This window comes from Topomyia yanbarensis, chromosome 1 (assembly GCF_030247195.1).
Source record: "Topomyia yanbarensis strain Yona2022 chromosome 1, ASM3024719v1, whole genome shotgun sequence".
NCBI lineage: Eukaryota > Metazoa > Arthropoda > Insecta > Diptera > Culicidae > Topomyia > Topomyia yanbarensis.
Window position 1 is genome coordinate 145,406,255 of NC_080670.1, and position 13,898 is coordinate 145,420,152.

The following is a 13,898-nucleotide window of genomic DNA, read 5'->3' on the forward strand; positions in this document are numbered from 1 at the left end:
CGTATCTTCCCCAAAAAGAATGGATCGTGATTATCAATCCTCTTTGAGCGTAGAGCTGCAATTGTGCTGAGACTATCAGTGAGGATAAAGTAATGGTTCGGGGGTAAAGTATTAATTATTTGCAAACTATAGTGAACTGCTGCTAGTTCCGCTATATAAACAGAGGCGGGTTCTGCAAGTTTGAGAGAAATTGAAAAATTATTGTTGAAAATACCGAAACCAGTGGCCTCACTGATTCGTGACCCATCAGTGTAAAACATTTTAAGGCAGTCTATGTGTTGATATTTACTTGTGAATATTTTAGGGATCTCCCGCGAGCGTAGATGATCCGGAATTCCACGAATCTCTGCTTGCATGGACGTGTCGAAGAATAAAGTGGATTCAGGAATATCTAGTATATTGACGTATGTGGGAACATACCTAGCAGGCGTTATTTCTTGTGACATGTGATTGAAATACACTGTCATGAATCTGGTTTGGGGTTGAAGCTCGACAAGTCTTTCAAAATTTTCAATTACCAGTGGGTTCATAACCTCACATCGAATAAGTAAACGAGAAGAAAGATCCCAGAATCGGTCTTTTAAAGGAAGAACTCCCGCTAGTACTTCAAGACTCATCGTATGGGTCGACTGCATGCAACCTAAGGCAATTCGTAAACAGCGATACTGTATCCGTTCCAGTTTAATAATGTGAGTGTTCGCAGCTGAACGGAAACAGATGCACCCATATTCCATTACTGAAAGTATTGTTGTTTGATACAATCTTATCATGTCACTTGGATGAGAACCCCACCATGATCCAGTTATTGTTCGCAGAAAATTTATCCTTTGTTGGCATTTCGTTATTAGATACCTAATGTGGCCTCCCCATGTGCCTTTAGAATCGAACCAAATTCCAAGGTATTTAAAAGTCAGGACTTGGGCTATCGTTCTACCAACCAACTGAAGCTGAAGCTGAGCTGGATCACGCTTCCTTGAAAAAACAACCAACTCTGTTTTCTCCGTAGAGAAATCGATGCCTAACTTCAAAGCCCAACTTGATAAATTATCCAAACTATCTTGCAGTGGTTGTTGTAAATTTAAGGCTTTTGGTCCTGTAACAGAAACCACGCCATCATCTGCAAGTTGTCTTAGAGTGCATGGGCTGACAATACAATTATCAATATCATTCACGTAAAAATTGTAGAGAAGGGGGCTTAAACAAGAACCTTGTGGGAGGCCCATGTAACTTATTCTGAATGTTGCCAAATCGCCATATGAAAAATGCATGTGCTTTTCTGACAATAAGTTGTATAAATAATTATTTAATATTGGTGAAAGACCACATTGATGTAGTTTCTCTGAGAGAACATCAATGGAAACAGAGTCGAATGCTCCTTTTATGTCTAAGAACACAGACGCCATTTGTTCTTTTTTTGCATAAGCTAGTTGGATTTCTGACGAAAGTAGCGCCAGACAATCATTCGTTCCCTTTCCCCTCCGAAAACCAAACTGGGTATCTGATAGCAAGCCGTTCGCCTCAACCCAATTGTCGAGACGTCGTAGGATAATTTTTTCCAACAATTTCCTGATGCAGGATAACATTGCAATCGGTCGATACGAGTTATGATCGGAGGCTGGTTTTCCCGGTTTTGGAATAGCGATAACTCTCACTTGTCTCCAGTCGTGCGGGACAATGTTCTGCTCAAGAAGCTTATTGAATAAATTCAACAAGCGTCTTTTTGCTAGGTCAGGCAGATTCTTCACCAAGTTGAATTTAATTCTGTCTAGTCCCGGAGCATTATTGTTGCATGAGAGGAGTGCAATTGAGAATTCCATCATTGTCAAAGGCGAATCTATGAAATCGTTACTTGTGGGAGCATCGCGAGTGATTTTCTGCGCAGGAGCAGAATCGGGACAAATTTTCTTGGCAAAATTAAATATCCAACGATTCGAAAAATCTTCGCTTTCATTAGTCACGTTTCGATTCCTCATTCTTCTGGCTGTGTTCCAAAGAGTACTCATTGATGTTTCTCTTGACAAGCCATTAACGAAGTGTCTCCAATAACTAGATTTTTTGGCACGACGTATACTGTCAAATTTGTTTTGCAAAATGAAATAATTTTCAAAGTTCTCACGTATACCCCCTTTCTGTTTCATAATTTCTTTGTAGGCAACTTGTTTAGCTTCATATGCATCAGAGCACTCTTTGTCCCACCAAGGATTAGGGGGCCGTCTATTTATTGTCATTCCAGGATTGCATTTCGTTTGGGCTTGTTCTGCTGCTTCAATAATTAAACCCGCTAGGAATTCATATTCTTCGGTAGGGGGTAGCTCTTCTGTCGAAGCAAGAGAAGTGGAAATTAATGTTTCGTATGTTTTCCAATCAATATTTCGTGTTAAGTCATAAGGAACATTGATTGAATTCGTAAGGCCTAATTCACTGTTAATTGAAACAACGATTGGCAAATGATCGCTACCGTGAGGATCAGGTACAACCTTCCACGTGCAGTCTAACCGAAGTGATGTCGAGCACAGAGATAGATCTAATGCACTTGGACGTGCAGGAGGTCTGGGGATGCGTGTTGTTTCGCCAGTATTTAAAACTGTCATATTAAATTCGTCACAAACATTGTAAATCAAAGAGGATCGATTATCATTGTAGAGGGAACCCCACAATACTCCGTGCGAGTTGAAGTCTCCCAGTATCAGACGCGGAGCAGCCATGGATTCCACTACCTCAAAAATTTGACGTTGTCCAATTTGAACTTTGGGAGGTATATATATAGAAGCGATAGACATGTCTTTGCCTTTAATGTTCGTTTGGACAGCTACAGCCTCAATGCCCGCAAACAAGGGGATGTTAATTCTATAGAAAGAATAGCACTTTTTAATTCCTAGAAGCACTCCTCCATACGGGGTGTCTCGGTCTAGGCGAATAATGTTGAAATCATTTAAGTTGAAATTAATGTTTGAGGTAAGCCATGTTTCACATAGAGCAAAAGCATCGCATTTTAAATTATGCAGTAAAATTTTTAAGGAATCAATTTTAGGTATGATACTTCTGCAATTCCACTGTAAAACAGTGATGGAATCTTTCATTGGAGGAGGTGAATTACCCATTGAAAGATACAATCGCTGCAAGGATGGGCCATTGAGCAATCAGCTGCTCTAAAAATGTTCTAATTGTTGGGAGGAAAGCTGAAAGTATACTCTTTAGTGGTTCAGAAATATTGAATGCTTTAAAAATCCAATCAACAATTTCAGAAAATTTCAATAATCCTACCCCCGGCTGAGGCTCAGAGGAAGTCGAAATTTTATTATTTCCAGTAATGGTGTTCTGTTTGGATTGTACGTTCCCAAAACCGGGCGGAATTGATTTCGGTTTTGAATCGGAATTTTTCGGTTTTGGGCGCAGTTTATCTATTGGTGGAGAAATTTTAAGGCCCTTGCTTGGCAGCTTGGGAAAAGAAGACTGTTTTCTTTTTCTGGAATTTCCGGGTAAAACAAATGATGTACCTTCGCACGCTCCGTCAGAGTCAGACTGTTCCGAAAATAGAGATGTGTAAGTGTTTTCTAAGAAGATGGGTTTAGGGGTAGCATTTTTCAACATTTCTGCATAGGAGCGCTTAGACCTCTCCTTCAAGGATCGTTTAATTTTATCCTCACGCAATTTATAAATGGGGCATGCAGGGACCTCATGTGAGTTTTCTCCGCACATTAAACATTTTTCTGAATTTTCATTACATGTATCCTCTTGATGAGAACCCCCACATTTGCCACACCGTGCCTTATTGGAACAGTAAGTGGCTGTGTGGCCAAGCTGTTTGCAATTAAGGCAATTCATTACACGAGGGATAAAAAGGCGAACAGGGAGACGAATCTTATCGATAATGACATAGTTGGGTAGCGCAGACCCAGCGAAAGTCACTCGAAATGAGTCAGACAGTCGATAAACTTTTTTATCTCCTTCGTGTGATACTGAATGCAATTGCTTGCATTCAAGTATTTTTACGTCTTTAAGTATGGTGTCTTTGAAACGACCAACCCCATGCTTAACTAAGTCATCAACAGTCAAACTCGATTCTGTGATGACCCCATCAATTTCAATTTCCTTTGAAGGAATATACGCTCTATACTCACGCGTAAAAAGCTCGCAAGAAGCAATTGCATTGGCTTGTTTGAAACTACCAACGACAATGCGTATTTTATCTTTATTGACTTTGACGATCTCTTTTACATCCGAGAATCGCGAAGTCAAATCTTTAGAAATTTGAATAATATTTAGCGCCTTTACTTTACGCCTAATAAATACAATCCATGGTCCCGTTGACGACTCTGGGTAAATTTTAATTCTAGTCGGATTTACATTTTCAGCATAAGGCTTAGGGGGAGGGTCTGTTACTCGTTCTCCCATCTCTTCATCCATTTTACCTAGCAAGAAAAACTATCACAAAAAGGAATGAAAAATATACCTGTTATACCTGTAGAACACACCTCATGTGTTACGTTGTAAACTCGGTGCCCGTTGTTTGACAATGTGACACCTGCTGTTCTTCTTCGTCGCGTTGCTTCTTCAGTAGAGAAATAGTCCTACCTGCAACACTTCAAAACTCTCTCCGATTAAGCTGCTCGTCGGTATCACCACCACAAGCGCGCTCTCTCCGTTTCCACCACCTCGGTAGACAAATGTGGCTACCTGTGGCTTGCTGCGAAAATCCCACTGTCGATGCGGCACTTTTCAGTGCCACTTGTTTTCCTTATTCGTCGTACCACTTCTGCGGTAGACAAATAGAGCAAATGGGTCTACCTGTGACGCTTCCCTCTCGTCGATTAGAATTGCCCGACGACACCAATACACTATATTTTTTTCTGTGTGTACAGGCACGATCACTGTCGATCTCTGCCACCGCGGTAGGCAAATTCGTCTACCCGCGGTTTGCTGTCAAAACACCACTTGTCGAGGATGCCGTTGACCACGCCTCCGACGTATCAACTGTCGACTCACACTTAACAAACTGGTCTCTCTCTCTCTCCCACAATAACGCATACAGCGTCTCGCACTCCGTCACTCTCTCGAGAACAAATCCTTCCACCTGGAGGCACAACCGTCTCGGTCGGTTGCAAAAACTGTTATGACTCAAGAGATTGTTAGTAGGGATAGGTATTCGATTCAAAATCATGCTGGAGTTCGCATGAAATTCAAGATCTTCCGCCCGGCCACCTCAAGACTCAATAGGTGCCTAAAGTATGTTTTAGCAATATCGTAACGGCGAATAACGAGAAATTGTCTGTAAGCAATATTATTTCTATTGAAGAGCAAAAGGAAAAGCAAGCTAAGATTGCAACTAAAAAACTATTGATTGTTTTGGCGACGAGAATATGAAAAATTTTGGGCGTCCTAAAATAAGCATGAACTGTACTGAAAACCTTACTTTGTATGACGGATGCACAGCAATTTCATTTTTCTATCCACTAGAAAGTTAAGCAGCAAGTTTATCGCGATTCAGGTAAGAAGAATGATACGAATCAATTTGCCAATTTCGTACAAAACGTTAGAATGTCTAAATGATGCAGGAAATTAAGTCATATCGTGTCGGTTCTTATGACATGGTAGCAGGAACCCATTGGATCAATTCTTTGTTTCAGCCTTTAGATGCCACGCGGACTCTATGTTGGATTTGTCCAGAGAAAGATAATATGGGACACCAGCCTCTACAGTTGTTGTAGGTGCCAAATGGAACCCATCAACTACTCAGAGCGCATTTTTCTGCAACCTTGTCCTGTGTATTATATTTTGTATTGGAGTCAATGTTCGTGTGTGCACACATTTGAGTACCAATACAATGGATTAAATAATTGAAATCACAACAAGAACCAACGGTGTCCTGATATATCAGAATATTAATTTTGAATGGGTTATATCAGTCAATAGCAATAGCATCAATTTTCTTTCTTTGCAGAATGATTTGTACAGTAAGGTACTGATGTCGGAGCCGAATATTCACTCAGACTTTTCGAGATTGGCTCGATGGTTAACTGGAAACTCTGTGGGACTAGTGCTGGGAGGTGGCGGAGCACGTGGAGCTGCACATGTTGGTATGTTGAAAGCTATTCAAGAAGCTGGCATCCCAATCGACATGGTTGGGGGCGTTAGCATTGGAGCGTTCATGGGTGCTCTTTGGTGTTCCGAAAAAAACATTACCACCGTCACACAGAAAGCTCGCGAATGGTGTAAGGTAAGAGAACTTTAATTTAGAACGCATTGAAAGCATCACGTTCATTAATGCTACGCTTTTGCAATAGAAAATGACTCAATGGGGTCGACAGTTGTTGGATCTCACTTATCCCATCACATCTATGTTCTCTGGAAGAGATTTCAACCAAACTATTCATGGAACCTTCGGTGACGTCTGCATCGAGGACCTGTGGATTCCGTACTTCACGCTTACCACCGATATTTCGGCTAGCTGTGCGCGTACGCACACCCATGGTAATATTTATCGTCTCTATTCCTAGATCCTTCGATATTTTTCACTATTTGCTCGTACCCTAAAAATACGTTCTGAGAGTTTGAAAATTTCCCGAAACAAAAACAACAGTTGCCCAGTCGTCTTTTTCAAATAACCTCTCTTTTTTCTTTAAAATTATGACCTTTTCGGATAGTGATTGTTGTACTTTTTGCGTTAATCTGTCATCTGTCTGGATGCGATTTACTATTTCTCTAAACTATGCCATTTTCATAATACACAAAAACACAATAAAAAATCTGCCACCTGACACTTCTCTTAAACCAATGAAGGTTCCCTTTGGCGCTATGTTCGATCGTCTATGTCACTTAGCGGATACATGCCACCGTTGTGTGATCCAAAAGATGGACATTTGCTGCTGGATGGCGGTTATGTCAATAACCTACCAGGTAAATATTGCTTAAAATTGCGCTTACACATTTCCATTGAGTTTCATGCCATTTCTTTTCACTTTATACATGAGTTCGACAGTTTTCATTCCGTTTTAGTGTATTTCCTTTGCTTTCTCAATTAGTCACACAATAGAAGCTTCTAGATAACTAACACACTCCTTTAAAATTTTATTATTTACTTTGTAATCAAATTTTTTAGGCAAAAATAAATACCTCCTAACAGTATATAACCATCTCAATGAATTAATCCATTCAGCGATGGATGATCAATTGTATGAACGAAGATGCCGCGAAAGTGTCCACGGATTGATTTTTATTCAAATATTAGCTACAGCACAGCATATTTTCCTGATGCAACTGTCAAACAATTAAACCTCCTAAACTACTTTATCTTCGAATTATGACATCGAAAAGAACTCTAGCCCCATTTTGTTTAAGAAATTTGAATAATATTCGTTGTTGTGTACGGTTCCGATTTCGGTGAACCGATCATTTTATTTTTCAAAATTTTCGTTACAAACTACAAAATGGTCGAGCGAAATAAGGGAACTTTCATAAATCACGTAACACATTGTTGGAGCGAGCGGATTAACATGTAGTGACATATGGAGGAGGAGGAGTAAGCTATAACGTTATCTAACATGTTTTTTATCGAAGATTAAATTTTATTTTAAGAATTTTTACTAGAAGAGGGGAGATAAAGAAATTTGTGTTAATTTGTTACCTCGGGAGGGATTCAATTCGAGCAATTTTTGCGTTACGTAATTTATGATTGGTCGCTAATATAAAATCCGACAAGAAATTTAGAAACTCTCTCAGTCCGCCATTTCTCGTACCATCAATTTTATTCCCCGAAAAACTGTATTGAGATCTGAGAAGTTAGCCGAGTACCCTGTTGGACACATAACGGTTAATCGTATATCATCCGGTAAAATGCAAAAGGTCGTTTCGAATACTTGAGTATGGTGCATAGGGTCGCAATTTTTTATTTGGGGCTTCATAGTTACTATATTCATAGGTAGGCGGACACAAAAGCCGGAAAACTGGCAGCTCTTATTTCTAAAAGTAAACACTGGCATCCCATGCAAATGTTCAAGCTTTAGCTTAATAGTTTTATTGTTAATGTCGTGAGTATTCGAAGAATGGGAATATCTCTTGCTGTTTCAAAAAAAACATTTATTATTTTCGTTTCTCAACGCTCGATAACACAAGGAAAGAATAAAATAATTATCACCATAACCATAATACCTTCTCCATATACATCCAAAGAAAACATGTTATGTGTCGTCATGCTCGATTGGCTCCAGCATTTGACATGTTCAATTGGCTCCGCTCAGTGTCTCTGCCTAACTATGAATACTATATTACTATTAAGTTACTATAACTATACTTTATAGCTGTATCCAGCATTGCCAATGTTCCAGATTTATCTGGAATTTTCCAGATTTTACCCAACTGAACAGACATTTGTTCAAGCCAGACATTTTATCAGATTTTTTAAATTTTGCCTGATTTTTACAGATAATATTCCAGATTTATCTGGAATTTTCCAGATTTTACCCAACTGAACAGACATTTGTTCAAGCCAGACATTTTGCCCGATTTTTTAAATTTTGCCTGATTTTTACAGATATTCAGAATTCTACGTTATACCCAGGGATGTGAACGGTACCGGTATACTACATTTTTCCGGTACATTTACATTTGCACAAGCCGTACAGCCCGCTACAGCGACGCATCACTACTGCTCTTGCCAGAACGGTAACCAAACCGAGTACACTTTTCCGTACAGTAGTAAAATACATACGGCGTCGGCGGTAAAACATGATGATGAGTTATGTTCTACCATAGACCATGCGGTAGACTTGGGTGCAACGCCCAACTCCTACTCTGCATAAGGCAAAGAATTCTTCACATTTCCTTTCGATCATGCCCATATGAGCCTGCCTAGTTCTAGTTTTCCGTTCTAAGTTTATAACTGATTCGCTCTAGAATACCTATCCGTCTTTCAATTTCATTGCTTTCGTTTCTCTTAGTCTCAAATTTGCCGAAAATAGCCAACAAAATCGATACAGTAGAACCTTGCGGCAATTAAAACATAGTAACAAAATACATTTTTGTTTTGCTGCTGCCAGGCATGGAAAAAATCATTTCACGAAACGATCAATTTCAAATCATCCGCCAACATGCTCCTACTGTGAAACCCGACCTCGGCAACCCTTCTTGTGTTGAGTTACGCGTTCATGCGAAAGCGAGAAACAAAACAAAAAACTGAAAAAAGCGACAGCACACGGCAATGTTATTGTTCGACCAATGATTCATTCTCCATCGCATATATATTGTTGTGAATGAAAGCAGAAAGGATCGCACATGAATGCATTCTTTCATTCACAAAGATTCATTTTAAAACATTCACCAGATCGTTCTAATAAAAAAACTGGTCGTTCTTGTTTATAGACCTGTGAAATTTTCACTTGGTGATCTCTAATTGTCAAGTAAGTAGCTTGCGATGCGCTGGTGAAAAAAAAAAACAATTTTTAGAATGAAACGACGCTGTACCCAAAAAAGATTCTGTTGCAAGTTATCCAGGAGGAGGTCAGAAAATTCCACAGCAAAGCAGATGAGAATTGCGAATGTAAGCAAGCACCGCTGATACTCGAAAATTTCAAGAGGAACATTTTTAAAATGTACCCTGCTGTCTACGCAGTAATGAATTTACCAGCTCCGCCAAACAAGAAAACCGAACGACAGAACCGTAACATGGATTGCTTGAAAAAATTGTTAATTATACAATTTTCAATTATACAATTTTCATGTATGTCATGTACAAGCATGCATTTGCCTAGAAATAACTTCATAAAACGATTCCCATATAATAACATCAATTTCAAGTGGATTCTAGTGCAATATACTTCCCAATAATGATTATAGTGTACATTTGCAGTATAAAGTTGACCTAACCCAACTGGAAAAAAATCTCTCATTCATTTGTGAAGTAATATTTGATTCACTTGTGAATGTTTACAATACAATCAACTCTGATCTCTCTTCAATTGTCGAATAAATCTTTCGCCTTTTTACAATACAATCTCCCGATTCAATGCGCGAATAAAGAACCCCAATCTTCTTCATTCAACATAGTACGTGTCATTCTTTTACCTGGCTCACTTCTTCGGAAGTTCATCTCTACATACGTTCAGTTGTGTTCATTTGGAGAGTTTTCGTCGGATCGTGAATGAACGACTGGCTACTGTTAAAGCAATGAACGGATTCGCCAAGAATCATGCGAATGAATGATAATTTCCATCCCTGGCTGCTACACTCCGACTGCTCGGTGAGAGTGTGGCGTAGTACAGTTTGTTTTCTCGCTTTCTACACTTTCCTCTGCATAGTCGCACACGAAAGCGTTGATGCCGTTCGTGGCGTAAATGAACCGTATTCATTGTCGTCGTTTGCGATTAAAAATATTAAAGATCTAGATTAAAAATATGAAAAATTGTAAAATAAGGAAAGAGAAGCTGTACCGCTCGTGTATGGTGGATGTATTGGGGGCAGTATTTTTTGTCATGTTACTGCTTTGCTTACAGGCTGCCGTACAGCGCTGGGCGTCCTGCACTAGCGAACGACAGCAGCATCGTATGAGAAAGTAGAATGTAGGCAGAAAAACTACAGCTGTAGAAAAGGTAGGCATTTTGCATCCTTGGTTATACCCCAGCGGGGATGACATTATGCCGGATTTATTTGGCAGTTTTTTAAGCTTCCAGCAAAAGATAAATCTCTCATTCTACCAGATTTTTAAATTTCAACTAGTTTTTGAAATCTGGGTCATATTTTCCCAAACAAAAATCGATCAATACACGTTCTATGAAGACCAAAATATACACCAAATTTCGATGATTTTGAGGTCGCTGCCAAGTGACAGATTTTGTCAGACATTTTTTGATGAACTGACAGATTTTCTTCGAAAAATAGTGGCAACCCTGGCTGTAACGCCTCGTATATGTATTTAGGTCGCTTTTATATTCCATAGGTTGGTATATGGCTGCCAGAGGCTTGGTTGAAACCCGTACTTAGCACGTTTTTCGGATTCGTACATCGACTCATTCTACACAATGAATGAATATGTTGTTTTTTTTTTAAGTGGTTGACGTTAAAGATACGTAGTCGAACTTGATTTACTTATTTGTACGTTAAATGAAAAATAAAGACAGTTTTTAAGTCAAATACTGTCTACTCGCATAAAAAATTGAAGTATATATTTTATATATCCAGTAAGGGCCGTTGCGTTGATGTTGAAAAGAAAACTCGAACGGCTGTTTGGTCGGCCATCAGAAACCAAATGATGGCGGGGATTCTTAAGTTAATATTAGTATCTTCTTCCTACCCTAACTGATATCTACAAAATAAATCGATTCGCACATATAGTAAATACGTACGTAGTACGGAGAAATATATCTGGATGTAAGTATATAGAATACTTGAGGAATGAAAATAGTTCATGAATACTTATAGTTTCGGAGGTGCTGCTAATAGCGTCTTCTGAAGTATTATCACTATCAGGAAAACTCTAAAATAAAAAGTTCCAGCAGTTACAACACGTACACTTATTTTATGACACACGTACACTTATTTTGTCAAGCGAAACCATATAAAATCTATCAGTACGCCCTACAAACGAAATTAGGGTGAGAAGCAGGTGGGACTGATATGCGAGTACATTTACGTATGTTGATAAAAGTACTCGCATATGAGTCCCATATAGCTTTTTTCAGTGGTTTTCACCAAAAGAACGAAATTTTCAATTTTGTTTTATGTATTACAGAAATATTTATGTAGAATTTTAACTATTTTGTGCAACAATACCGAGATTTTGAATTCTTCGTAGCCGTAAAACAAAAATACATGTATTGTTACATTTAGAAATATTATAATCTATAATAAAAAAAGAATTTTATTATTCATTGCACACGTAAGGGAATGTAGTATAAGTTGAGACGGGTTTGTTTAGAGGCTGATATCTTGTTTCCATGACAATATTTTTTAGCTTGTAGTACACTATTTTGTAGATATATTATGTGGCTTAATGTCTGCGAATGGAAGTTTACATGCAATTTTAAATAAGACTCAGGATCAATTTTCTACATGACGGCAAAATGGTCAAAAAAAGTGACGTATAGGTTGGGACACTTCAAACAATTTAAATAATTAAAGGCAATTTAAACTTTAATGCATTATATTTATTATTTATTTGGTTAATATTTATATTTATTTGGTTTGGTTAATATTTATTTGTTAATTGGTATTTTAGAATAAAAATAAGTAACTGAAAGACTTATTTACTTCCATTTGACAAAGTTAATCTGACTCACAGTTTTTACATGTAAAACTTGTACGCAATCTTGCACGCATGCGTAATTGTATGGTGTCCCAACCAATTTTTCGAAAAAAAATCCAATGAAGTTAACGTAAAACCCTGACCGGTAATAACATTTTAGTTACTTCTTAACACTTTAAAATTATTTACGTTGCAATTTCGATGAAAAAGATTCAATTTTAGATGGCGCAAAAATCAGCACAACAAAAGATTTTTCGCTCGTTTTTGGACACTGCATAGTGCAGCTGTGACAATAATGAACTATAACTTCAACTTGGTATAAAAAGTGAGCTACGATCGAGTCTAGTGTGTGCTAAAAATAACAGATGGCAACACTGCATAGGAACGAAAATATCGAGCTGTCCCAACCTATACAGCGTCCCAATATATACGACAATCCCTTACATATCAAATCAAGCCAAAGAACCTTTCTTTTTTCACCCTTTTCTGCGGTTGTTTGATAACTCACGATTAGTCTGCGATGCCAAGTCCGTATAACAGTTCTTCCTCCACCTGGAATTGCTGCTGGAGAGAAATGGTTCGAGTTTTCTTCTCCAGATAAGTCATCCTCGTGAAGCCGGATACTACGTTCGGAAGCTTGCAGACGTCAATTATCAGAGGTCCGGGCAAAATGGCCTGCTTTAGACCCAACAGCAAATTCCAGCACGTTCAGTTTTCAGCAATAACGAGATTCTTTCATTTAACAAGTTTGCGGTTATACAAGTGACACCTTCCATGGTTTGAAAAGTAGAATGCAAATATTTCGGAGCCAGTCTCCACACAGACCCATTGAAACATTAATTATAATTCTGGATATTTTCTCCAGTGCACCAATGTAGCAAATCATCTGCTGAAAGAGCCTCGTACACAGGTTCGATAGCATATCGAATGTTATTTTAAAGGAGAAGAGTGAATGAAGCCTCCGCCGCACGCCACTTGCACACCGTCTGGACACTTCATTGCGGATCCTTGTCAGTTGAACACTTGTAGAAAAAAGTTGCCCATATAGCTTCCTTCATATTCGATGCAGGGTCCATATTCCGCCAGCTTATCCGGGTCTTTTCCTCCGAGTCCCTCGGTTCCTTTCTTCACCGCTGGCAGTCGGCTACCCACCCTCTTTTGCACATGACCCACGCATTCCTTTTTAGCAGAGTGGCGTCTTCGTACTGGTCCAAATACAAGAGAGCTTTAAAGGTTTATGAGTCGCCATCACCGATGTAATTGGCAAATTTCAATTCCTCGGAACGCGTGAATATTTCATTTATAGCATCCACCGCCATTTTCCCTGCTATACTCTGATGATTCGCAGCGCAGCTTTCGCCATGAAAGTCCAGCCATTCGTTGTATTCTGTAGTCCCTTTCTTCGACGCCCAGTTAGCGCAAGATTGACAGAATGAAGATTTCACAACGAAATCCTAAACTGCCCCGTAGTACTTCATAATCAGTGATGAGATCCCAAAAAGAGCCGAAAACTCACGTTTCTTCCAAGAACCGTCTCAAGAAGCGCGTTGCTTCAATACCAGTTTAAGCATTCAGCCTCATTTCTTCGTACACAGCCTTCTTCTGAATTACTTCAAAAACTGATTTTGCGTCATTTTGAAGCATAATGAGAAAACTGTAGTAG

At 38.9% G+C, this 13,898-nt stretch overlaps 1 protein-coding gene across 3 annotated transcripts in view; it reads left to right on the forward strand.

Annotated features, from left to right (window-relative positions):
• The window catches only part of LOC131676442 (neuropathy target esterase sws), a 37,466-nt gene that overhangs the window by 11,065 nt on the left and 12,503 nt on the right, over nt 1–13,898 (forward strand). The window contains exons 8-11 of one of the 3 annotated variants that reach the window (XM_058955523.1): nt 5,942–6,217; nt 6,285–6,471; nt 6,781–6,897; nt 6,997–7,037. In XM_058955523.1, the coding sequence (XP_058811506.1) occupies nt 5,942–6,217; nt 6,285–6,471; nt 6,781–6,897; nt 6,997–7,022 (606 nt within the window). In that variant the 3' untranslated portion in view covers nt 7,023–7,037. Of the gene's footprint in view, nt 1–5,941; nt 6,218–6,284; nt 6,472–6,780; nt 6,898–6,996; nt 7,038–13,898 lie in introns of those variants that run through there. The other 2 variants (XM_058955511.1, XM_058955517.1) reach the window with 2 other exon arrangements.